General features: G+C 47.6%; 1 protein-coding gene across 2 annotated transcripts in view; it reads left to right on the top strand.

Annotated features, from left to right (window-relative positions):
* Mtf1 (metal regulatory transcription factor 1) overlaps window positions 1-24,808 on the top strand; it is a 43,094-nt gene extending 18,286 nt beyond the window's left edge. The window contains exons 4-11 of one of the 2 annotated variants that reach the window (XM_021159258.3): window positions 492-623; window positions 3,943-4,016; window positions 4,860-4,996; window positions 11,267-11,344; window positions 17,735-17,837; window positions 18,285-18,883; window positions 22,435-22,495; window positions 24,042-24,808. In XM_021159258.3, coding sequence (XP_021014917.1) covers window positions 492-623; window positions 3,943-4,016; window positions 4,860-4,996; window positions 11,267-11,344; window positions 17,735-17,837; window positions 18,285-18,883; window positions 22,435-22,495; window positions 24,042-24,238 — 1,381 coding nt within the window. In that variant the 3' untranslated portion in view covers window positions 24,239-24,808. Of the gene's footprint in view, window positions 1-491; window positions 624-3,942; window positions 4,017-4,859; window positions 4,997-11,266; window positions 11,345-17,734; window positions 17,838-18,284; window positions 18,884-22,431; window positions 22,496-24,041 lie in introns of both variants that reach the window. The other variant, XM_021159257.3, reaches the window with a different exon arrangement.
* Window positions 24,809-25,175: the final 367 nt, after the last annotated feature.

Genomic DNA, 25,175 nt, shown 5'->3' with positions numbered 1-25,175 from the left:
CCCCTTGATGTCTGTGTCTTTCTCCATGTTTGTGTCAGGAGACTACACAGATCTTTAATATTAGGCACAAAATAGCAAAATAACAGTAGCTAAGACCATCATTCTGAAAGTGCTTGCTCCTGTTTGATGCTAGAAGCCAAGCAGGGTTGGGCTTGGTTAATACTTGGCGTGACAGATAATAATGGAAAACATGTATGTGTGCACTGTGCAAAGGCATAATTCTAAGTGTTGGTCCCCAGAATAGCTGCTAAGGAACAGAAGTAGATACGTTCTGTACGGTCCTGGCTTGTAGTTCAGGGCCAGGACTTGAACCCAGAGGAGTCAGTCTCTGGTTACTGCTTGTTTTCATTTCTCTCTGTGTGAGTTTCGGATGCTAATGTGCTCTGGTACAGCATTCTGGTGCGCTCGATCCTATGGTGTGATAGGCTGACACTTGGACGCTCCATGGTGCATTCTGTAAGGAACATTTATTTCTCTGGGACATTTTGCAGGTTGAAAGCACATCAGAGGCTTCACACAGGGAAAACGTTTAACTGTGAATCTCAAGGCTGCAGCAAATACTTCACCACACTCAGTGACCTGCGGAAGCACATTCGGACCCATACAGGAGAAAAGCCATTTCGGTAGGTCTCGCTGCCTTCTGCCTGTCACTGGGCAGTCTCGGCTGCGGTCCTGTTAGGCTCTAGGGAGTTTTCACTGTAGGGAGAAAACTCCCTTGCCTGTTTCCTTCTCTGGTGGTGTCAGCTTGCCACAGGGGAGCTCTGACCAACTGCTGCGGGTCAGAGGAGTGCAGGCAGACTTGGTGGTGGCCATTCTGCCTCGTTTTGTTCTGTATTCTTAGAAAGGTGTTTGTTGAAGCTGACTCATATGGAGGATACTTTTCTTTGTAGTAGGGAAGTACTGAGAGCCTGAGTCAAGGGCTGGGGATGTAGCCCGGGCTACAGAGACAGATCTATGTCCACATCCCTTCCTCCTAAACAAAACAAAATATCATATCCTTAGTTAAATGGGGAAGAGCCACAAAGTTATAGACAGTGTCTGATGCTGTCAGCCAGAGAGCCTCGAGCATGGAGAAGGGGAGACCTACTAAAGACAGGATTCAGTTGTTTCTGAGGGTGCTCCTGAGGGAAGGTGAGGGTGGGAGGCTTGGCTCAGGGTCTGTGCACTCCACTCTTACTTATTGCTGCTGCTGTTAATAGCTCACGTCTGTGCACATACATGACCACATGGTTTTTGTATAGCTATGTCAAAATCCATATTTTTTATATTTTATTTTTATAAGTATATATCTGTGAGTACATGTTGTCTGGGTACTGATACTCTCTCCCAAGGCCAGAAGAGAGCATGAGATGTTCTGGAGCTGAACTAAACTCCGGTAGTAAATGTTCATGTCCCCAGCCCCAAGCTCCTCGGAGACAAACGTAGATCTGTAAGTCTGCTCTCTGTACAGCTACGCACCGAGGAGGATTATGGCTAGTTCTTGACAACAGGAAGCACGAGGTGGCTGGCTACAGGCACCCAGTAAGTCTTCAGAAGCAGCCTGGATGGTTATATGACATTTTTATGAGTTAATCAGTCTGTAAGGCTTCCCATAACTGGGTTGTAAGTATTGCTGAAGATAGCCCATAAGGAATGTCCCTGCTGGGCGTGGTGGCGCACACCTTTAATCCCAGCACTTGGGAGGCAGAGGCAGGCAGATTTCTGAGTTCAAGGCCAGCCTGGTCTACAGAGTAAGTTTCAGGACAGCCAGGGCTAGACAGAGAAACCCTGTCTCAAAAAAAAAAAAAAAAAAAAAGTCCCTGAATTCTCATGGGGTACTGTTTAAAGTTAGGGCAGCAAGCATGCCACCCATTCATTTTGAAGCCATTCACCCTCCTTCGCACACTTAGAGGAGCTGAAAATTCTTCCAGAGCAGCCAGCTCTAAGACACCAATTAAATGAAACTGGGGTTTTAAATTACAGGTAGGTTCCTGAGTCTCGGCCCCTTTAAGAACAAGAGGTTAGAGACCAGTTAGTTACAGATGCTTAACCCTCCCCTTGCCCCCACCCATCAGGTTGCTAGGGGACTCATTTCTATATACACATGCATTTAATTTTGTGATGATTAAAATAGTTTTCTCTTGAATATTAGAGGGGACCTAGATAGATACAGTGATGCATATATGTGATTAACATCGAAGGGCTTTAAAGAAACTTTCCCTTTAAAGAAATAAGGTAATAAGATATATAAGAAAATCTATTGGTCACATATTTACATTCTTGCTGTGTAAGAACTAAAGCAATGTTAAGAACTACACAAACCCTGCCCTTGAGAAAAGCAGATTAAGAAAAACCATCACACATCTGGCCTGGTTGTACAACACCTTTAATCTCAGCACTGAGAACACAGAAGGAGGCAGATCTGTGAGTCCCAGACCAGCCAGGGCTACATAGTGAGACCCGGTCTCAAGCAAACAAGTAAACACACGCACACATGTGTGCACACACACAGCCTCTCCTGTAATGTACACAGAGAAGAAATAAAACTGGACATGAGAGATGCTCGAAGGAAGCAGGTGGTGACTGCATCCCATCAGTCCTGAGGAGGTGGGGATTGTCTCTGGCTTTGATTATTGAGAAAGTATTCAGGGGCTAGGAATGTAGCGCACCAAGCATTCACAATGCCCTGATCTTAAGCTTTAGCACTGTGTAACCCAGGCATAGTGGTGCGTGCCTGTAATCCTAGCTACAGAGCCAGTTGAAAGGCAGCCTGAGATGTGAGTCCTTTCCTGATATGGGGAGGGAGCTACTGCATGCTGTGGATTATGGCTGATTCTGGACCACAGCCGCACCCACGCTCTCACTGAGTTTATGTCCTTCTGCCGTCTTCCCAGCTCACTTTCATTTTCTCTACTTTGAGGCAAGGTTCATTTTTTATCCCAGGCCGGACTATTTGTGAAGTTGTGAGCCTCCTCCTGGCTCAGCCCCCTCTTGAGTGCTAGGACTATTGACACGGGTCTACAAGTCCAGCTCTCTTTACCCAGCCTTGATGGACATTGTAATTCAGTCCTTCGTGTAGGTTTTCCACGAAGGCTGTCACTGCCAGCACAGTTGTGCTCAGTGATTGGTCAGATCTTTATCCCTGGGATGCTCTCAACACTTGCCTTACCTACAGACCTGTCCTGGACTCTGAGTCACATACGCCATCTTTCCTGTCCTTGTTTGTTACATTTATTTATGTAGTGTGTGAATTGTGTCCCAGTACACATGTAGCAGTCAGATGACAACTTGCTAGAGCTGCTTCTCTCCAAGCCTAGGACATCAGTCTTGATGGCAAGCACCCGGCCTAGCCGTCTTGCCACCTCCCGTGTTTTGTTTTTTGTTTTGTTTTGTTTTTTGTTTTGTTTTGTTTTATTGTTTTTTTTTTTGGTTTTTCGAGACAGGGTTTCAATGTATAGCCCTGGCTGTCCTGGAACTCACTCTGTAGACCAGGCTGGCCTCTAACTCAGAAATCCGCCTGCCTCTGCCTCCCAAGTGCTGGGATTAAAGGCGTGCGCCACCACGCCCGGCTTTTTTTTTTTTTTTTTTTTTTTTTAAGATTTATTTATTACATGTAAGTACACTGTAGCTGTCTTCAGACTCTCCGGAAGGGGGCGCCAGATCTCGTTACGGATGGTTGTGAGCCACCATGTGGTTGCTGGGATTTGAACTCTGGACCTTCGGAAGAGCAGTCGGGTGCTCTTACCCACTGAGACATCTCACCAGCCCCCGTGTTTTGTTTTTTGGGTTTTTTTGTTTTTATTTTTATTTTTCTAAGTCTTCTCATTCCCATCTCTAAAACCACTATGACTAATCTGATCTTAGTGTTCCAAAACTTTGCTCCAGCTTGCATGCACGAGATGTTTAGGATGACTTCTCTTAGCTACTGACTCTTGTTTGTCTTTGCTTAAACAACTCACTTAGATGTGATCACGACGGCTGTGGGAAAGCGTTTGCAGCGAGCCACCACCTTAAAACTCACGTCCGGACGCACACTGGTAAGTTTAGTCTGATTTCCGTGTTTCATTTCACCCACCCACCCACCCACCTACCTACCTACTTACTTAGTTACTTTCTTTCTCTCTTTCTCTCTCTCTCTCTTTATTTCCTTTGTATTTTTTGTTTCTTTGATTTTTTTTTTAAAGATTTATTTATCTATTATTATACATAAGTACACTGTAGCTGACTTCAGACACTCCAGAAGAGGGAGTCAGATCTCGTTACGGATGGTTGTGAGCCACCATGTGGTTGCTGGGATTTGAACTCCGGACGGGTGCTCTTATCCACTGAGCCATCTCTCCAGCCCGTTTTTTTTTTTGTTTGTTTGTTTGTTTGTTTTTCAAGATAGGGTTTCTCTTTATAGCCCTGGCTAACCTGAAACTACTTTGGTAGACCAGGTTAGCCTAGAACTGGAGAGATCCACCTGTCTTTGCCTTCCTAATGCTAGCATTAAAGGTGTGTGTCACCTGCCCGGCCCAATTTCCATTTTCCCTTTAAACCTTTGGCCTGTTCCAGGTTCCTCTTGAGACCTGTAAAACTTAGGAGAGCAAGTGAGCACTGGTGGTGTGGCCTTCACCTACAATTCTGTTTTCCATGATTGACTGAGTCAAGAATTCATCCTTAAACCATAAAACCAGACATACCCTTTAGAAACAGCCACGAGGAAGCCAGCTGCCTTCCCTCCAGGCACAGGCACAGGCTGCTGTTGCCGCTGGCTTTCCTTGGCTCTGGGTTTGAAGTCTGAGAAAGTCAGCACCTTCCCTTGCTCAGACCCGCCCACCATTAGAAGGGGAGAGCTTTCCTGGTGATGAAACTAACACGGCTTCTTCTTCATTCCTCAGGTGAAAGACCCTTCTTCTGCCCCAGTAACGGCTGTGAGAAGACATTTAGCACTCAGTACAGTCTCAAAAGTCACATGAAAGGTCATGATAACAAAGGCACCGCGTACAGTGCACTTCCACAGCACAATGGATCAGAGGTGTGTTCTCTTCCTGTTCTCATCTGGGCGGACCCAGCGATGTGTGCTGCTGCTGTGTCCTTGCTTAACTAGGGGACAGAGAGACAGGATCAGCATCTCTGTGTCTCTGCATTGGGAGGCTGGAAGCCAACAATGTCCCCAGTCTCCCTGTTCCTCTGCTCAGCCCTGCTTATTCCCATCCAGCAGGTATGGGGGAGAACTGGCTGTTGACTGGCTTTGCAGGGCCCAGGTAGAGCCTCTTCTACGTGCGCACATGTGTGTGTGTGTGTGTGTGTGTGAGTGAGAGTAAGGGTCCATATTAGAGAGCACACTAGTGCACACCTGCTGGCAATCAGAGGATGTCCTTAAGTATTGCTCCCCAGCCGCTGTCTGTCCCTCCCTTTTATTCTTTTGCGACAGTCTCTCTTATGGGCATAGAAATCTCTAAGCAGGCTAGGCTGACTACCCAGTGAGCCTCAGGGGTCTTCATGTCTGTCTCTCCAGTGTACAGGTCACCAGTGCTCACCACACCCCAGCTTTTTCTTTTTAAATGTAGATTTGGGGCTTGAAATCGACTGACTGAGCTAACGGCCCAGCCCCAGTGATTCTGAGTTTTCTTTTGAGACAAAAACTCATCAACCGAACCACCATAGCTCTCTTGTCTTGTTGTAGTCCTTTGTGTGCTGGGGTTGTGGGCATGCCGCCGCCCCCCCCCCCCCCACCCCCGTGCCTGGCTCAGAACTCCTGGGGTTTTTGGTTTTTGTTTTGTTCTGTTGAGATGGAGTTTCTCTGTATAGCCCTGGCTGTCCTGGAACTGTCTCTGCAGAGACAAGAGATCTGTCTCTATCTACTCCTGGGTGCTGGGATTAAAGGTGCACCCCCATGTCCAGCTTTTGGAGCTCATATGTGTCTGTCATTTTCCCATCTGTGGCTGCAGTGGGTGATAAGCCTGCACTACATTTGGGATGGAAGCTAACGTTGCCTCACACATCTGTCAGCATCCGAGCGCCAGGCTTCGTCTGGAAGGTACCCTTGCCCCTTGGATTGTCTGCAGAGACACTAAGCCACACAGAAGGCCTCTGGAAGGCAGTTTGGTTTGTTCTTTTTTTTTTTTTTTTTGGTTGTTGTTTAGATATTTTTTACTTTATGTGAATGTGTATTTACTTACAGGAATGTATGTATATATACTGCTTGTGTGCCTGGTGCTCTTGAAAGCCAGAAGAGGGCATTAGATTCCCTGGAACTAGAGTTATAACTGGTTGAGAGCCGCTGTGTGGGTGCTGGCAACTGAATCTGGGTCCTCTGCAAGAGCAGCAAGTGCTCTAACCACTGAGCGGTCTCTCTCTTAAATCCTGAGCCCCTGTCAGTCCCTGTCCATCTTGCTCTCCTCCAGTTCCATTCTAAAAAGACATTGGGACATGTGCTGTTGCTTGCTCTTTCTTTTTTACATTTGTTTGTTGAGTGCACTCAAGTACATAGTCACGGATGTTGTTGGTTCTCTCCTTCCACCATGTGGGTCACAAGGATCAAGGTTAGGGTTAGAGTCGCCAGCCTTGGCAGCAGGCACTTTGACCACTGAGCCATCTTGCCAGCCCTCTTGCTGTTTATAGCTTAGTAGTATTCACTAGCCTGTGTCTGTTAATCCTGGAAAGTGAGTAATACCATTATCTTATTATTTGGGGGATAAAGAAATGGAAGCTGGTAGAGGAATCCGCCCGTTCTACCTTGAGAAAGTCTTTGGAACTGATTTGATATATTTTTGTCCTTTCCTGGTTTTTGTTTTGTTTTGTTTTGTTTGTTTTTTTGCCTGAATTTTTGCAATAAGTTGCTAAATGGTTTTTGTTTCGTTGTTGTTTTGGTTTAGTTTTGTTTTTTGAGACAAGGTGTCTCTGTGTAGCCCTCACTGTCCTGGAACTCATGTAGACCAAGCTAGCCTTGAGTAGGCCAAGTGCATGCTGGGGTTAAAGGCATACACCACAATGCCTGGCTAGGCTAAGTGGGTTTTAGCATCTTTTCTACCCCCTCCTCAGACTTCTCCTCCCTGTCCACTCTGCACCAGAGGTGCTCTGCTCTGGCCTGAGGCTGCAGGGGCCATTCACAAGGCCTTTAGGCCTCCAGCCTGAGATTCTCCCAGCACCAGGTTAACTTACTCAGTGAGTCCCTTCGGAAGAGTGGAGTTCACAAAGTATAAAATAAGGTTTATATTTTTGGAGAGACAGCCTGCTCAGAAGTCTGTGGTTTCTAAGTTTTTAACAGTGAAGGACCCTTTTAAAACGACTCTCAGTGCTGGTTAGAAGGCTCAGTGCTTGCCCCAAGCCTGGTGGCCTGAGTTTGATTCCCTGACCATGGTGAGTGGAGAGAGCCCACTCCTGTAAGGTGCTCTCTGACCTCCAGGTGTGAGCTGTGGTGCCCCCTTCACACACCAAAAATAAATAGAAGGCTCCGAGTTGTTAATGGTAATTAATATTTGTTGGGTTTAAGGACGTGCCCCAGGCTGAGCTAGGTGCTGCCTCTCCCACAGCTCCGTGAGGTCACTTTTGTCACCATTCCCATGCCACTTATTGAGAACCGTGGTGCTCCTTGCTATTGAGGACTCAGCTTTCTTCTTTTCTTTCTTGTTTCTAATTTTAATTTTTATTTTTCTACTTACTCACTTTATATCCCCCACACTGCCCCCCTCCCAGTCAGCCCCTCCCACAGTCCTTTCCCCCTCTCCTTCCCCTTCTTTTCTGAGCTGGTGGGGGCTCCTCTGAGAATCCCCTCAACCCTGGCACTTCAAGTCTCTGTGAGGCTAGGCGCTTCCTCTCCCACTGAGGCCAGACAATATTTTAAAAATCTGATATTTAAGCCGGGCAGTCGTGGCGCATGCCTTTAATTCTAGCACTTGGGAGGCAAAGGCAGGCAGATTTCTGAGTTCGAGGCCAGCCTGATCTACAGAGTGAGTTCCAGGACAGCCAGGGCTATACAGAAAAACCCTGTCTCGAAAAAGCAAAAAAAAAAAAAAAAAAAAAAACCCACACCTGATATTTACTCCAGACTTTTAAAAAGTATTTGATAAATAAAACTACACATAGTTTTATCATATATATTGATATATAACATATATTGATTTTTATATATGCATACATATACATGCATACATACATACGCATACATACCTTGGAACAAAGAGAAATTAAATAGCTTTCCGAGCTCTGCATAGCTTGTCACTAGTATGACTTAGGCAGTGTGACTCCAGAGCCAGCCTCCTAAGGTCTGCATTGTTAGAGACAAGGTAGTGTTAGTTGGGAAGAGGGTGACCTCTGGTGCTCAGCAGTCTCAGTTCAAACCATTCTTCTGTCACTAAACACATGTCCTTAGGCACATGACTTCCTGCCTCCTCCGTTTCTTCATCTGATAAAACCAGGCAAAACTGCTCATCAGGTCAGACTCAGTTTCTCGTTTTGTAGCAGTGCACACAGACTTGAACTACAAAGAACACTGAATGTAGTAGCCAAGAGTTCCCTAGAAAGAGTAACAGAACTTATAGAATGAGTACACACACACACACACACACACACACACACACACACACACACCTTGGAAGAAGGTCCAAGCATCCAGTACTCATTCAGTGTACGAGGCTGGATGTCTCAGCTGGTCCTCAGTAGAGACCAGAATCCTGAAGAAGTCGGCTCTAATGCCATTGATGGAATGGACTTGGTAGCAAATTTTCTCCAGGTGAGTGTTTCCACCTCAAAAGAGCCAGATTGGGAGCTGGAGAGCTGGCTCAGAGGTTGCTTTTCCAGATGTCCTGAGTTCAATTCCCAGTAACTACATGGTGGCTCACAACCATTTGTAATGGAACCCAATGCCTTCTTTTGGTATGTCTGAAGACAGCTTCAGTGTACTCATATAAATAAAATTAAAAAAAAAAAAAAAAGATCTAGATTAAAGGTGTGTCTTCCCACCTCAAAGATTCTGATTATAAATGGATCACTTCCCACTTCAAATGATCCAATTAAACAAAAAGTCCCTCCAGGGGCTGGTGAGATGGCTCAGTGGGTAAGAGCACCCGACTGCTCTTCCAAAGGTCCAGAGTTCAAATCCCAGCAACCACATGGTGGCTAACAACCATCCGTAACAAGATCTGGCGCCCTCTTCTGGAGTGTCTGAAGACAGCTACAGTGTACTTAGATATAATAAATAAATAAATCTTAAAAAAAAAAAAAAAAAAAAAAAAAAAAGTCCCTCCAGGCGTGTCCAGCTTTTTTAGGGGTTTTAGTTAATTCTAGATATAGTCAAGTTGACAACCAAGAATATCCGTCACACTGAGCCTCAAGTCCACCAGTGTTAGTCTTTGGGGTGCGGCTCTGCCTCCATTTGCTGTTCAGCCAGGAATGACTCCTGGACTGGGGCTTGAGAGGCCATCTGTAGAGCCCAGGTCCAACAGTGCCAGTGCCAGCCTGGGGCTGTCCCTGTCCCCAGCCTTGCATGTCCAGCCTCCCACTGACGTCTTCACCCAGATCCCGCAGATCTTCTGCAGTTTGACCTGTCCAGTCCTGCTCCTCCTGCAGCACTCATGGAGTAGCACAGGCCGCTGGCTTTCTCTAGAGGTGGAGGCTCAAGTCTTGGTTGTTGAAACTGGAGAGCAGAATGTGGTTAGGTGAGAATGTCTGCGAGTGTTGAGTGTGTGCACAGGTGGGAATATCTGACCCACTTGGATAGAAGAAGGGTCCTAAGATGGAGGTCAGGATATGACTCATGTTCAGGAATCCAGAGCTCAGCACGGCCTGAGCAGCAGCTTTGGAGTAGTTAACCCTCAGCAGCACTCTGAGGAGCCCCTCTGGAGACGTTAGTGAAGGAGAAGGGACTTCTCAGTCAGAGCTTGGCACTTGCCCTCTCTTAATTAGCTATGGATATGGCATAGCACTCCCCGTGATAGCATTGCTTTTCCTGTATTTCACATAAGAGTATAAAGAATACTTCTTCAGTTTACATGAATAGCAAATGAGTCATGTGAAATCACTTTGTAAACAATGAGAGAAACGATATAATACAAATATTCGTAATTTCATGCTGTTGCAGCTTTTGTTTTTTGTTTTCGTTTCTGTTTCTGCAACTTAAAAAAAATTATTAGCCACTGGCTGGAGAGATGGCTCAGAGGTTTGGAGCACTGGCTGCTCTTGCAGAGGACCCGAGTTTGATTCCCAGCACCCACATGGAGGCCCCCTGCCATCTGTAGCTCAAGTTCCAAGGGATCTAAAGCTTTCTTCTGGCCTCCTTGAGCACCAGGCACACACAAAATACAAAAACATACATGCAGGCAAAACACAGACATGTAAAATCAAACCTAAACAATAGCAACAAGCAGCTGCTAACCACTTTGAAGAAATCACTAAGCACGGTGGTCACCCCTGTAACCCTAGCTCGTGATTGGCAGGGCAGGGTGGCCCATCACCCCTGTAACCCCAGCCCATTGGCGGCGGGGCAGGCTGGTCCAAATCAAGGGCATCAGTGGCTAATAGAGAATGGGAGGCTGTGCTGAGCTAGGGGGCATCATGCCTCAGAAGGGCTGGAGGTGGGCAGATGGTCTAATGAGAATGGAGGGGTTCTGTGTAAAATTGTCTTTGTTTTCTTCTTAATGAAACGATATACTTGGCCCCTACTTTGGATGTGTCTGACCTTTCTTTTTTCTTTTGTCATCTCTTTTTTTTTTTATTACATATTTTCCTCAATTACATTTCCAATGCTATCCCAAAAGTCCCCCATACCCTCCCCCCCACTTCCCTACCTACCCATTCCCATTTTGTTGGCCCTGGCGTTCCCCTGTACTGGAGCATATAAAGTTTGTGTGTCCAATGGGCCTCTCTTTCCAGTGATGGCCAACTAGGCCATCTTTTGATACATATGCAGCTAGAGTAAAGAGCTCCAGGGTACTGGTTAGTTCATAATGTTGTTCCACCTATAGGGTTGCAGATCCCTTTAGCTCCTTGGGTACTTTCTCTAGCTCCTCCATTGGGAGCTGACCTTTCTCTTTTTTGTTTGTTTGTTTGGTTGGTTTTTTGAGACAGGATTTCTCTGTATATCCTTGGCTGTCCTGGAACTCACTCTGTAGACCAGGCTGGCCTCGAACTCAGAAATCCACCTGCCTCTGCCTCCCAAGTGCTGGGATTAAAGGCGTGCGCCACCACTGCCCGGTGTGTCTGACCTTTCTTAAGTGACATTTTGACCTTAAAGACTGGGTGATCAAGTATTAATAATTTTTATTTATTGTTTTTGTTGCTCAATTAGGATTTCTTTCTTTCACAGGATACAAATCACTCACTTTATCTGAGTGAGCTGGGCCTTCTGTCCACAGATTCTGAATTGCAGGAAAATTCCAGTTCGGTAAGTCCCTGAGTGATTGTCTTTGAGACAGCGCAGCCAGTTGGAAGACTCCTGTATTTAACTGTGTCAGTTGATGATGTGGAGGACTCAGGTTCCTTCCCTGGGATTCACTTGGTGGCCTTGGGTCCCAGAAGGTTCCTTGTGTTGTTAATGTAAGCAGAAACTCCTTGAGCACTGTTCCCACCATGGAGCAGAGCAGCGAGCAGTGCTGCTGGCTGGGCCTCAAGGATGATTCCGAATCTCAGAGTTTCAAGGTCACGTCATAGGACGTGTGAAGAGGGCGCCTGTGCAGACCTCCACAAGAGGCAAGCCTGCTCCATCTTGTCTCTGCGGCTCCATCATGGGCTAACACACCACTGCATGGAGTCTGGCTGCTCCGTGGTTTCTCTGCACTAGCTTTGAGGTGTGGGCTAGGCCTAGGTTTTCTGCCTTCTTCACAGTGAATAATGTCATTGAATGTGTTTAAACACGGGCTGATTGACTTAGCGGTGCTCTGGGAGAATGCTTCCTGTTATCAGTTGTCTTGTATGTTGAGACAGTACCCCGCAATATAGTCCAGGCTGCCCTCAAACTCAGGACAGGCTCCCTGCTTTAGCCTCCCAGATGCTGGGACTACCGATGTGAGCTAGCATTGCTGGACTGGAAAACTATTTCTTGAAGTGTGGGGGTTAATAGAGTCAACAGTAGTACTTATAGACTGTAGGTTCTTATTTGGGTGTGTCAGTTCACCTCTCACTGGTAGTAGACTGAGGCAGGGGGATCACCCGAGATAGCACTGAGATCCGTCTCTAAGAAAGAAAAAAATAAAGTGTGTGTGTGCTCTGCTCACCTTACAACTACACAATCAGTTGTTTTTGGGGGCTGGACTTAGGCAAACACAATACCCTGATTCCACCCTCACCGTGTGTGTGTGTGTGTGTGTGTGTGTGTGTGTGTGTGTGTGTGTGTATACGTACATGTATACACTCACACATGCACACTAGTGTGTTGTAGTACTGGGGACTTTAACTTAGGTCCTGATGCATGCTAGGCAAATATCTGTTCCTGAGCTAAATCCTGAGTCCAGAGAGATAAATTTCATAGCTAACATTTGCTCGTGAACATAAATGAATATATTTACGCAAATAGAAAATTTTGGTTGAGAAAAAATGAAACCAGGCATCCTGGTATATGCGTCTAATCCTGGGACTTGGGAAGGTGAGGCAGGAGGATTGCCAGAAATTGGTGGTAAACCTATACTGTATAAGTGAAAACTTCTCAGATAAATAAATAAAATAAAGTAAGCCAGGTTTGATACATGGGCATTAAAGTGAGTACCTATAGTCCTAGCACTTGAGAGGTACAGGCAGAAAGATTACAGAGGAACTGTGCTACAAACAAAACAAAACCCAAAAAACAAACAAAAAAAAAAACAGTATTGGGGACATTTAGGACTGAAAATTAAATAAATTTAAAGCCAGGGGTGTCAAGACAGACAGTTCAGTGGATAACGTGCTCCACACTCAAGCCTGGTGAGCTCAGTACAGTCTTGGGAATCTCGATGAAAGTTACAGAGAATTGCCTTCCCAGAGCTGTCCTCTGATCTCCATGATATCCGTGGCTCCACTGCATGTTCGATTTATGCAAAGAAGCAACACTGGAAAGATCCCTCCGTTAGACTTAACAGTGAGTCAGCAGAAGAGAATCGGTTTAGTCAGAGATAGCTTCATCCAAGGACAAATGCAAAGAGAACTTAACCTTTCCATCTCATTGTCATTCATATTACACAAATGTCCTAGAGCTTGCTCTCCAGAAGTCCAGGGTGCCCTGAGTTACCTAAGACTTCTGGGTACAGGATGCCTTTAATGTGTATTCACTCCACACTCGCGCACTTGTGTGTACAAATGCACACCACTGTGCACACTTGGGAGTCAGAGGACACTGGAATTCTGGGGATTGAACCAAGAACCTCAGAGTCGCATGAGCAGCCTCCTTTTTCCACAGGGCCATCTGTATTACATGGCAGAGAAGTCCAGGCTGGCCAGGACCAGGACATAAGACTTAGATTTGGGGAGTTCTGAGCCACCAGGGAAGATACCTGATAGAAGAGAACCATAAGGAGTTTGTGAGAAGTGAGGCCACCTCCAGACTATTATCTTTGTCAAGAAGAATCCTGTCCCCTCGTCTGTCTGCTATGCTCCTGACACCCAGCCTTTATCCCAGACTTGGAAAGAGTTTTTTAGTCTTTCAAGCCAAAGACACAGACCTTAAGGCAATAGGACCAATGTGATGCTGCCTAGTAATGGGGACTTGGTACTGTCAAGTGGTAAATCTGTGTGAGATGATTGTCGTAGGGCGTCTGTATAAATGTGTCCTAGGGATGAACTTGATCTGCTCCAGCCTTTTGAGAAGGGGCTGCATCCACCAGGCTGGGCCTTTCGGTTGCTAGGCTCATCTGGACCTGGATAACTCCGTTTCTCCTGCACTGACCCAGAGCTCAGCCTGCACTCACCTCTATTTTGGGGAGTCATTCCCATTACTTGTGCAGCCAGGGACTTCAGCACCCACCCTTCCGCCCTCATTCCTCCTCTCCCTATCTCCCTCTTTCTCGCTCTGTTTTGGAACCTTTATTGAGGTGCTTTGTCCACGCACAGAGGGACACGGACCATCCATACTGTGAGTCAGTGGCACCAGCACACACAGATGACCTCTCCTGTGTGGCCTTTATGCTTGGGGTCACATGCTTCCTTCCATTTGCCTTTTCTCTTGGAACACTCAGTTTAAGAAATTCATAGTAGGCCGGGCGGTGGTGGCGCACACCTTTAATCCCAGCACTTGGGAGGCAGAGGCAGGCAGATTTCTGAGTTCGAGGCCAGCCTGGTCTATAGAGTGCGTTCCAGGACAGCCAGGGCTACACAGAGAAACCCTGTCTCCAAAAACCAAAAAAAAAAAAAAAAAAAAAGAAGAAGAAATTGGTGGTAGTTTTGTGTGCACACCTGTAATCCCAACTCTTGGGAGGCAGAGGCAGGAGGATTACTACAAGTATAGCTTGATTTTATATCACAGCCAGCTGGAGCTGTACAATGAATTCAGTCCTCTGGAAACAAGAACAGAACAAAAAACTTGATTTATTATACAATACCTTCTTTGAAACAGGATCTGGCTCTATAGTCAGTCCATGCTGGCATCAGACTCACAGTGAGCCTCCTGTCAAGAGTTCTGGAATTACAGGCTTGAGCTACAAAACCCTTCTCATACAGAACTCTTGTTCCATCCCCCCTCCTCATCCCCCTCCCTCCCTCCCTCATTCCCTGATTCACCACTGAGATCTCTTAGAGCATTGGTGCCACTGTGCACTCGCAGGTCAGAGCACAGGCTAAGATGTTGACGCTCACCTTCTGTGTTATTTCAAGGCAGAGTCTCTGTTGTGTTTCCATTAGGCTTGCTGGTCCCTGAGCTGAGGGTTCTGTCTCTTGTTTCTCTGGCTGTGAAAAGCTCACATTGCATAGGCTCATGCTGCTCTCTGCACCCTTTTCTGGGTCTTCTGCATATTCAGACTCGGGTCTTCAGGTCTTCGCACTTGGGTGGCAAGCTCCTTCACCCCTTGAGCCCCCCTCAGATTTCCTCCTTTCCGCCTTCCCCCCCCCCCTTATCTTTAAGTTTGTTCTTTTGTGACAGGATCTCACTCTGTAGCCCAGGCCAGCGGTAACAGTCTGCTCTCCTCAGCCTCCAGGACCCTGTGATTACAGGCGAGAGCCGACCATGCCTGGATAGACTGCTTTCAGCTACTTTCATTTACAGTTCACATCAAATACTTTAGCCAGACAGTGATGGAGCACACTTTTACTTTCAGCACTTTGGAGGCAGAGACAGGCAAATCTCTGAGTTCAAAGCTAGCCTAGTCTACAGAGTGAATTCCAGGATAGCTAGGGATACACAGAGAAACTCTGTCTCAACAAACAAACAAACAAACAAACAAACAAACACAAACCCTTTATTTTAACCACCACTTTACGTTGGGGAGTCCTTGGCTTGCACTGTTCCAGGATGCATTTGACTGAAGCCTTGAGGCAACTCCGGCACATCCACTCCAGGGTGTCACAGCTGTCCCTACCTGCTGTCACCCTAATTTCTCTTGCTTTCCTGGACTTTTATTGCCATATAGAGTTCTGAGATGGAAGTCGACTGTAGATGGAAGAATTAAAGCTTCTTCTCATTTTGTTAACTTGTGTCGGAGGGGGAGGGGCGTGAGGTGTGTACCGATAGCTGTGGAAGTCAGAGGCATTCCTCTGAAGCTGGAGGTCAGGTGGTTGTGACCATGGGTCCTGGGGACTGAGCTCCGCAAGAGCAGTGTGTGCTCTTAACCACTGAGCCATCTCTCCAGCCGGCTCTAAATGCCTTTAGCCTATGGCATTTGTTAAGTATAAGGTTTTCACAGATTTTTGTCACTGAGGCTTTTAGGCTTGATTTCTTACTGTGGCACATTAGAATGTCTACTAACAACCTTGGAAGATAATATGTCACTACTGCATCAGAGGGTAAACTGTAGGGAATTGATGATCTTGGTCTGCTTTCTGTCCTGACAGTGTAGGGCCACAGTTTTACAGAAGAGAGGCTACCTTTGACTCACAGCTCTGGAAGCCCAGAGTTGATAGGCTGACGCGTGTGTTTCTGAGTGTGCAGGTATGCGATCGACCTGGCTGATGCTGGTGAAGGTCGAGGGTCATTATCAGGTGCCTTCCTCTACTGCTCTCTACTTCAGTTGTTGGGACAGTCTCATACTGACCCCAGAGCTCACCATTGTGACCAGCCTGGCTGGTCAGTGAGCCTCAGGAATCCTCCTGTCTCTGCCTCCGCAGTGCTGGGACTGCAGGCATGCACCTCTGTGCCTGCCTTTTATTGTTACCGTGCTTGTATTTATTCATTCATTTGGTGAGGGTGTGAGCACTAGGCATCCAAGCTCAGGCCCTCTGCTTGCATGGCAAGCTTGTTACAGATTAAACCCTTAACTCGACTCCTTTATTTTGGGGGACAAGATTCTCTGCATGTGGCCCAGGCTAGCCTTAAACTTGGGCTGCCCTTGACCTTTCTATCTGCTTGTCAAAATCTCTTGTATTCTGGGTGACAGATGCTTGCTTTGGCGGTGGCCTTTCTGGCAGAAACATTGAGTATGAGTGTCCTGGTCTCTTCCTGCCTTTTTTGATTTTTAGCACAGGCCAGCCTGGAACTGACAAAGATTCACATGTCTGTGCTACCCCAGTGTTTGGGTTAAAGGCTTATGCTACCATGCCTGGCCTCTTCCCCCTTTATGAAGCCAGTAGCAGTGTTAGCCCTTGCTGTGGCGGCTTCTCCTGACCCTCACCTGCCTAAGCTTTATGGGGATTAAGCCTGCATGCGTTTCATTCTCTTTAAAGAGGGGATCACTTTGGCTTAATTAACATGAGTTTCCATGACGCAAATTACAGAAATAATGTACAGATTACAATCTCATTTGTTTGTAGGATTTGGTCTTTTAAACAGGATTTATAAGATTTAGATTTACTATTGTGTACATGAGTGTTTTGCTTGCACACTGCATGGCTATAGCCCATGGAGGCCAGGAGAGGGTGTTGAGTCCCCTGGAACTAGATTTACAAATGACTGATAGCACCACATGGATCCAGGGTGCACCCTACTCCCAGACCCCCTCCTCTTTTTTTCAGCTCTTCCCTCCAACCCCCTTCCCTTCTCTGGTTTGCTCTGGCCCCAATCACTCTGGCCTATAGGTTTTTTTTTGTTTGTTTGTTTCTCATTACAAATAAAAAAAAAATGGTTGTGAGCCACCATGTGGTTGCTGGGATTTGAACTCATGACCTCCGGAACTGCAGTCAGTGATCTTAACTGCTGAGCCATCTCACCAGGTCCTCCCCTCCTTAAGTGCCATAGAGTAAACATTTTAGGCTTTGTGGAGCCCGTAGTCCCTGTCACAGCTACTTGTCCCTGCTGTTGTATTGTGAAAACGGCATCTCTGTGCACATGTCTGCATTCCAGGAGAACTTTAAACATAGTCACTGATTCTTCATGTCTCAGTTTTAGGGAAAGGTGTTCCTTTGCAGAAGGAGGAGACAGAGATAAATGCCAGCAACAACGGCTCACACCTGTGGTCCCAGTGCACAAAGACAGTAGGATCAGCACTAGCAGTAGGATCAGCTAGTTCAGCTCCAACCTGAGCAATTTAATGAGACCCTGTCTCAAGAAACAAAGAGTACTGGGGATGTAGGTTGGAGTGGAAGGCTGGGTCAGTCTCCAGTACCTACAAAGAAACTAGGGGCAGGAATCACATCAAAGATCATTCTGGTTCCCCTCTTGTGTGTGCTCTTCAAAGGAAGGACTTTGTCAAGATGGCAAATCTCACAGCTCTCTCCCTGTCAGACACAGGACCAGGACCTCAGCACAATTTCACCAGCAATCATCTTTGAATCAATGTTCCAGAATTCCGACGACCCTGGGATTCAGGATGACCCTCTGCATACAGGTGTGTTCATGTTTCAGTCCACCCGTTTACAACGCTGTGACACTTGAGGAAGGTCTCCTTTTCTGTCTCTTGTTGGCTTGAGGCTCCTTACGTGTGTAGGTAGCACTTGCTAGAATGGAAGTGTCTGTGCGATACAGCTCTCCAAGGCCAGGTGTCTCCTGACTAATCATGCCACAGAGCTTACCTCTTCTCTTGGCAGGAGAAAAACATGACACTTTTGTTCTAGTTAAGTTTGCTTAGTGCCTGTCTGTCAAATGTGTATGATTAGGAAGCCTGGCACTAAACCTGGCACTAAGCCTTGGACCTAAGGCAGAAAAGAAAGCAGGAGGCAGGCAGTGAAGTGCTGCGCAGGCCAGCTAGCAGTGACGTAATTGGCCCATAAAGACTTTCTCTGTGGTGCCTCTAAGGCTTGAGATGTGGATACATGTTTCTTCTTTTCCTTGACAGCTGCCTTGATTGACAGTTTTAATGGTGATGCAGAGTCCGTCAGTGATGTCCCACCGCCTGCAGGAAATTCAGCATCTTTATCTCTTCCCCTCGTACTGCAGCCTGGCATCTCCGAGCCACCCCAGCCTCTGCTACCAGCAACAGCTCCGTCCGCTCCTCCACCTGCTCCCTCCCTGGGACCTGGTTCCCAGCCAGCTGCGTTTGGCAGCCCCCCTGCTCTCTTACAACCTCCAGAAGTGCCTGTTCCCCACAGCACACAGTTTGCTGCTAATCATCAAGAGTTTCTTCCGCACCCCCAGGCGCCACCCCAGACCATCGTACCAGGACTTTCTGTTGTTGCTGGGGCTCCTGCATCGGCAGCAACAGTGGCGTCAGCCGTGGCAGCACCAGCCCCACCACAAAGTACTACTGAGCCCCTGCCTGCTCTGGTCCAGACTCTGCCCCTGGGCGCCAACTCTGTCCTAAGTAATAATCCCACCATAACCGTCACCCCAGCTCCTAACACGGCCATCCTGCGGTCCAGCCTAGTCATGGGGGACCAGAGCTTACAGTGGGTACTGAACGGCGCCACCAGTTCACCGCAGAACCAAGAACACATTGTAAGTATTACTCGTAAGCACATGCAATATAGAGGACATGTCTGTCTATCCATCCGTCCCTCTTTCTTCCTTCTTCCCTCCCTCCCCCACCTCTGTCTTCACCTCCCTCCCTCCCTCTCTTCCTTCCTTCCTTCCTTCCTTCCTTCCTTCCTTCCTTCCTTCCTTCCTTCCTGCAGTACTGGGAATTGAAACTAGGGCTTTACACATGCGAGGCAAGTGCTGTACCACTGAGTGTATCCCCAGCCTTCAGTTTTTTATTTCAAAAGGGAAATGGCTAGCATGGCTGCCTGGAAACACGTATCCATGTATCTGTTTTCCCCAGTAAAGTATTGCAGATCCAGAGGAGAGGATGCATCTAAGATAAAGACCAAAAAAAAAAAAAAAAAAAAAAAATTAAAGTTGACCTGTCGAATATTCCCTCTGAAGCTAATCACATCATGTATGCCACGCAGGCCTGCCCAGCCTGTGGCCTGAGGGTAGCATGAGTCCCAGGAGAGCACCGGCTTTGAATCAACGTTAGTAGATCACAACATTCGCTTTATAACATCAGAAGGTTGGACTCTCCTTTCAAGGGAGAACACCCATGCAATGCCACACGCGTGCTGAGCACATCCAGGCCCCAGGATACCTTTCTTTCTTTCTTTCTTTCTTTCTTTCTTTCTTTCTTTCTTTCTTTCTTTCTTTCTTTCTTTCTTTCTTTTTAAAAAGATTTATTTATTATATGTAAGTACACTGTAGCTGTCCTCAGATACTCCAGAAGAGGGCATCAGATTTCGTTACGGATGGTTATGAGCCACCATGTGGTTGCTGGGATTTGAACTCGGGACCTACAGAAGAGCAATCGGCGCTCTTAACCACTGAGCCATCTCACCAGCCCCCAGGGTACTTCTCTAAGAATTTGTCCTTAATGACTCTGGAAATAACGTGGTCACCGTGTCCTTGTATCCTGAGAGCCTAGTTGCCAGGCTTTATGCTGGAGGATACAGAAAAGTGAAAAACATGATTTATTTTAAGATGCACATCAAGTAAGGAGACTAAAATATTAATATTACCAACAGGTAAAGAGCCTGATAATACCAGCCATAAGGCCAAGCTGAGCAAAGCCCTTCTGTGGAGCTCTTCCCTCTGCCAGTGGGCTCTCTTAGGATGCTTATTGGTTTTGAGAGGAGGAACATGGCACACCATCTTATTATGTGTGGAGCACTGTTCTGGGGACATCTCTTGGTGGCAGTTGTCTGTACCTGCTAGCTTTTTTTTTTTTTTGAGATAGCGCTACAGGGCCCTGGCTATCCTGGAAATCACTCTGTAGACCAGGCTGGTGTAAAACTCACAAAGAACTGTCTGCCTCTGCCTCCTGAGTGCTGGGATAAAAGGCCTGGGTTACCAGGCCTAGCTCCACTAAGCTGTCTTGCTTGTCTTTTTTTAATGTTTTTTTTTATTTTTTTCAGATTTATTTTTAATTTTGTGTATGAATATATTATCTGTATGTCTGTCTGCCCCAAGCCAGCCTGGTGCCCTCACAAACCACAATAGGGTGATTGGCCCATCATGGCAAAGTTGAGGTTTGAAAATCTGCAGGCTGTCCTCAGAGCTGTGCTTCCGCTGGAGAGTTCAGCCCCTCAGAGGCTTGCACGACCACACAGATTAAATGGGCCCTGAGCCCTGGCTTTAAACAAACTGAAACTGCTGTTTGGAAATGGCTGGGCAGCCACCTGTGGAGGCCGCTTGTTTGCCTGTTGGATGGTTAGAGTCACTGGAATAGCCTTTCCAGTATCCTGTCGCAGTTGGCCACCTAGAGTCTTCATTGTTTTTCTGGATCTGCCCTTGGGGAGCTGTTAAAGCAAATGCTCTTCTTTTCCCATGTGAGTCGTTACTTATATTTAAATCTGGGCCTCATGCTTAGGGTGTATGGGCAAAAGCATGTTTAAGGCTTACCTGGGCTATAACGCCAGGTCCTGTGTGTTCATCCCCACCCAGAAGTAAAGGGGTGGGAGAGGACCAAGCACTGGTACCTCCCTCCATCCTTTCTTTTTAAGCCCATGCAGCTGCTCTACTACTGGCTACACTCTGCGGCCTTGCATCAGTTCGTTTTATGGTTCTGTCTGTATCGTAGCCAGAAATCAGAATTCTCCCTAGACTCACCCAGCATATTTTGTTGTGCTTTAAATAGGAGAGAGGGAGAGGAAGGAAGGAAGGACAGTCGCCTAGAGCCAGGAGATGGTGCATGACTTTAATCTTAGCTCTTGGGGGGCAGAGGCAGGCAGATCTTTGTGTGTTTAAGGCCAGCCTGGTCTACAGAGCTAGTAAAGTTCCAGGACAGCCAGCGAAACCCTGTCTCAAAAACAAACAAACAAAAAAGGATGCCCCTTTAAGACAAGACTTGAAAAATACAGAAATATTAATATTTTTATGTGAATGGGTGTTTTGCTTGCATGTATGTCTGTGTACCACAGGTGTGCAGTGCCGGTGGAGGCCAGCAGATGGCATTGGGTCCCCTGGAACTAGAGATAGAGGCTGCCATGCAGATGCTGGGAATTGCACTCTGGTCCTCTGGAAGAACAACCAATGCTCCTAAATGCAGAGCCATCTCTCCAGCCCCTAGAAACCCTTTAATATAGTAGGAAGGACAGTAGAGTTCTAATACAGGTTGTTTTGTTTGGGAGTTTTGTTGTTGTTTGGTTTTGGTTTGGTTTGTTAGGTCTGATCTCAAACTCACTATGTGTAGCTAAGGCTGGCCTTGAGCTTCTAGCCTCATGCATACTGTATGCCTGTGCACAGTTTATGGTCTTGATGGTAACAGTTCAGAGGCTGATATCTACTGGTTGCTCTAAGCTGAGTGTTCTGTACCAGCTCGTTCATCTTCAGAGTCTTTGAGAGGCTCTTGTGTCATCACCCCAGCTTCTATAGGGAGCCGTGGTTCTAACAAGTTAAATCACTTGGCTATGGTCTCAGCTTGGGAGGCAGAGGCAAGTGTATCAGAAGTTCATGGCTAGCCTGGGTTATACAGTGAGAACTTGTCTCAAAAGACAGAACAAAAACACATGACAAAGTCCAAATCACTGGACATGAATCTCGGTTAGCAAAGTCCCAAGACCCACAGTGGGACTGTCCTGAGCCTTGGAGTTCCTGTGTGCTGATGATGGATAACTTTAGGCTGCCCTGGGTGAGCACTCTAGGCCCTGGGGAAGCGGGGTGGAAAGAACATTATAGCTTTCACAGGAGAATCGGGGAGGACAAAACTATCCCAGACCTCTCTCTGAGAAGGCCATCGTTTGAGAAAAGCAACCTTGAAGGGGTCTCTGAACACATACAGTTCAGTGGACTAAGCAGCTGCTGGGAGGAGAGAAGTAACGGGGACAGAGCTATAATAATGTTAGTGTGGAGTGTCAAACAGGCCAGTGACCTCATATCAATCAGTGCACAAACAAGAAGCTAGAACACTGAGGGGTCTGTCTTCTTGGGTGAGCACTTCAGCTGGGGCTTTGGAGCCTGAGATGGTTGCCCTATTAGAGTGGCCATTGATGTGATTTTTGTTGTGTTTCCCTCAGCAGCAAGCATCGAAAGTGGAGCAGGTGTACTTCACCACCGCTGTACCAGTGGCCAGTAGCACAGGTATGGAATCCGCATAAAGGAAGTTCTCTGGCCTCTCTGACCTTGCTTCACTTGTTAATTTTTTAAGTTGACATTCTGTAGTTCACTGAGTAGCCCACGTTCTCATGGTGACCAGAAGCCAGCATGCTGCTGGTGAAAACGTAGGCTCCAGCCTTTATGTAATCCAAGGGTTTCCTCTTGGATAGAGCTTGTAAGCAGAACTGGGGAGAAGGTTAAATCAGTTAACCTAGGAGGGCAGTGGACTCTCGGGGCTCTTGTCTAATGACCATAAGCAGCAGCAGCATCTGGGTCAGAAACAGAGCTGGAAGGGACCCTGCTCCGTCGGAGTCCTCCTTTTCTTTTTTACTGGTACTGAGGACTGAACCAGAAACTCACACATGTGAGTCAGCTCTCCCACTGAGCTGTATCCCCAGCCAGAACTATCACTGGGAACTTTCTTTCTATGTCTTAGACCTGGAGCCAGGTATGGTGGTGCATGCCTGCACTGCCAGCACTGTGGAGCTAAGGCCAGGATCATTGAGAGGATTTAGGTTAGCCTGGACTGCCTAGTGGCTTCTAGGTCACTATGCAGTGGCAGTTTCAAACTGAAATAACTAAGGGGGGCTGGGCAGTGGTGCCATGTGCACTCAGGAGGCAGAGGCAGGCAGATCTCTGTGAGTTTGAGGCCAGCCTGGTCTACAGAGTGATTTCCTGGACAACCAGGGCTACACAGAGAAACCTTGACTTGGAAAACTACAGGGGCCCAAAGAGATTCATTGCCTCCTAAAGGCCATAAATGAACCTGTAGGAAGCCCTCTGACCACCTCATCCCACCCTGTGTCCTCTTAGTAGCCTTCAGCTCTGTCGTACACAGAACCTGGTTGAGGACAGAGCGTATGTGTGAGTGACACACGTGGGGGTGAAATGAGAATGGATACGAATGGGCACACGTGCCAGGCTGGCTGGGGAAGAGATCACTCCACTCGCCATCTCCCACACGTCAAACATGAGCCACATAGAGAAGCGCAGTGACCTCAGGAGCTGGGGTTGGAGCAGGTCCTGTGCTGTGTGGAGAGGGTATGGAATGCAAGCAGCAATGCTGTGTGCGTGCGCCTGGTGCTCAGTACTGCCTCCAGCGGTTAGTCACTTGCACAGCCCGCAGGGGTCACCACCTGGGGCAGGAAGAGAGCTGGGAGCCAATTGGTCCTTGAAAGATGCGGGCACTGTCTGCTGCAAGTTTAAGCAAAAGGGAGGGCTCAGAGTATGAAGAGGAGAAGGGTGGTGTCTGCTGTGGCTGCAGACACGGCACAAAGGGACAGGGTGCATCTAGATTACGTGGGTGGCTCTTCTGAGAAGGAAGCATCATCGTGGATGGGAGAATCCGCACAGGCTTTTTCCCTGAGAAAGAACCCGGACCAGTTTAAAGCATAGCAAAAGCCAAAGCATGGCGTCTCTCCTGCCTGTCACTCCTGCCTCCCAGCAGTCAGGTCCCCCCTGTCCTTACTCCCCTGCCCCTCATGCCTGTTCCTGGCCACTTGAAGAGCAGTCTCTCTCGCCTCTCTCACAGGGAGCTCTGTTCAGCAGATTGGCCTCAGTGTTCCTGTGATCATCATCAAACAAGAGGAGGCCTGTCAGTGTCAGTGCGCGTGCCGGGACTCTGCGAAGGAGCGGGCGGCCGGCCGGAGAAAGGGATGTTCTTCCCCACCCCCTCCAGAGCCGAACCCCCAGCCTCCTGATGGGCCCAGCCTGCAGCTGCCACCCTAGACTTCTCCCTCATCCCTGCCCCCCCCCCCTCCGCTGGACCCTCTTCCTGTGAGCACAGCAGACAGGCTGAGGCTCCTCAGACCCTCCGAAACGTTAAGTGCCATGGATGTGTCAGAGTTCCTGTCCCTCCAGAGCCTGGACACCCCGTCCAATCCGGTTCACAGTGAAGCACTACTGCAGGGATAGAGGAAAGAGCCTGGCCGGCAGCTTCTCCAGGGGAAGGGCCTGTGCGCACACCCCTCCAGGAACAGGGTGAGCAGGAAGTACCGGGTGTGATGCTGCCGTCATGGGGTCAGAAATTGGAAGGATGAAGAAATCTGCCATCTGAAAGCTCCCCTTTCAGACGTATTTTCTTTACTCGTATCCCAGGAACATCCATTTTAAGGAACTGATCTTTGGAGGAAAAAACAAAAAAAAAAAAACAAAACAAAAAAAAGAAAAAAAAAGCTAAGTTATAAGTGAACTGTCTGGCTGCACTGTGTGTCACTTTTGCTTATTGTTATGTGAACTTGGAAATTAAGGTTACGTGTATGCATAAAAGTTCTAAATGAAAGGGTGTGGTTTCCATCACTTTGGTACTGCCCATCATTTGCACTGGGGTCACTGTGGATTGGGCAGGAGAGGTCACTGTGCCTGCTGGGTGTCGCTCCTCTTCTGTGTCTGTTTAATCTGAGGCAGCACCTGGAGGGCCAGACCACCTCTCTATGAAAGCGGGGAGTGGCAAGGGCAGGCAAGAGCGTGAGTTAGACTGGGTGAGTTGCTTTGTTGTCGGTGCTTGGTTTCTGTGGAGCTTGGGGTAGATGCAGAGGGGCCTGCCCTGTGTCCTGCTCAGACCTAGCGGGCAGCTGCAGGCCTCCTGGCCAGAGGGAAGATGTGGTTCTGCAGGGCCCCGAGGCAGTTGTTGACAGCTCTGTTGATAATGTGCTAGACCCTAGAG

The sequence above is a fragment of the Mus caroli genome, unplaced genomic scaffold, assembly GCF_978045245.1.
Source record: "Mus caroli unplaced genomic scaffold, Mus_caroli_1 scaffold_6, whole genome shotgun sequence".
NCBI lineage: Eukaryota > Metazoa > Chordata > Mammalia > Rodentia > Muridae > Mus > Mus caroli.
Note: the sequence above shows the minus strand (reverse complement) of the source record. Positions and strands in the feature narration are given on the sequence as shown.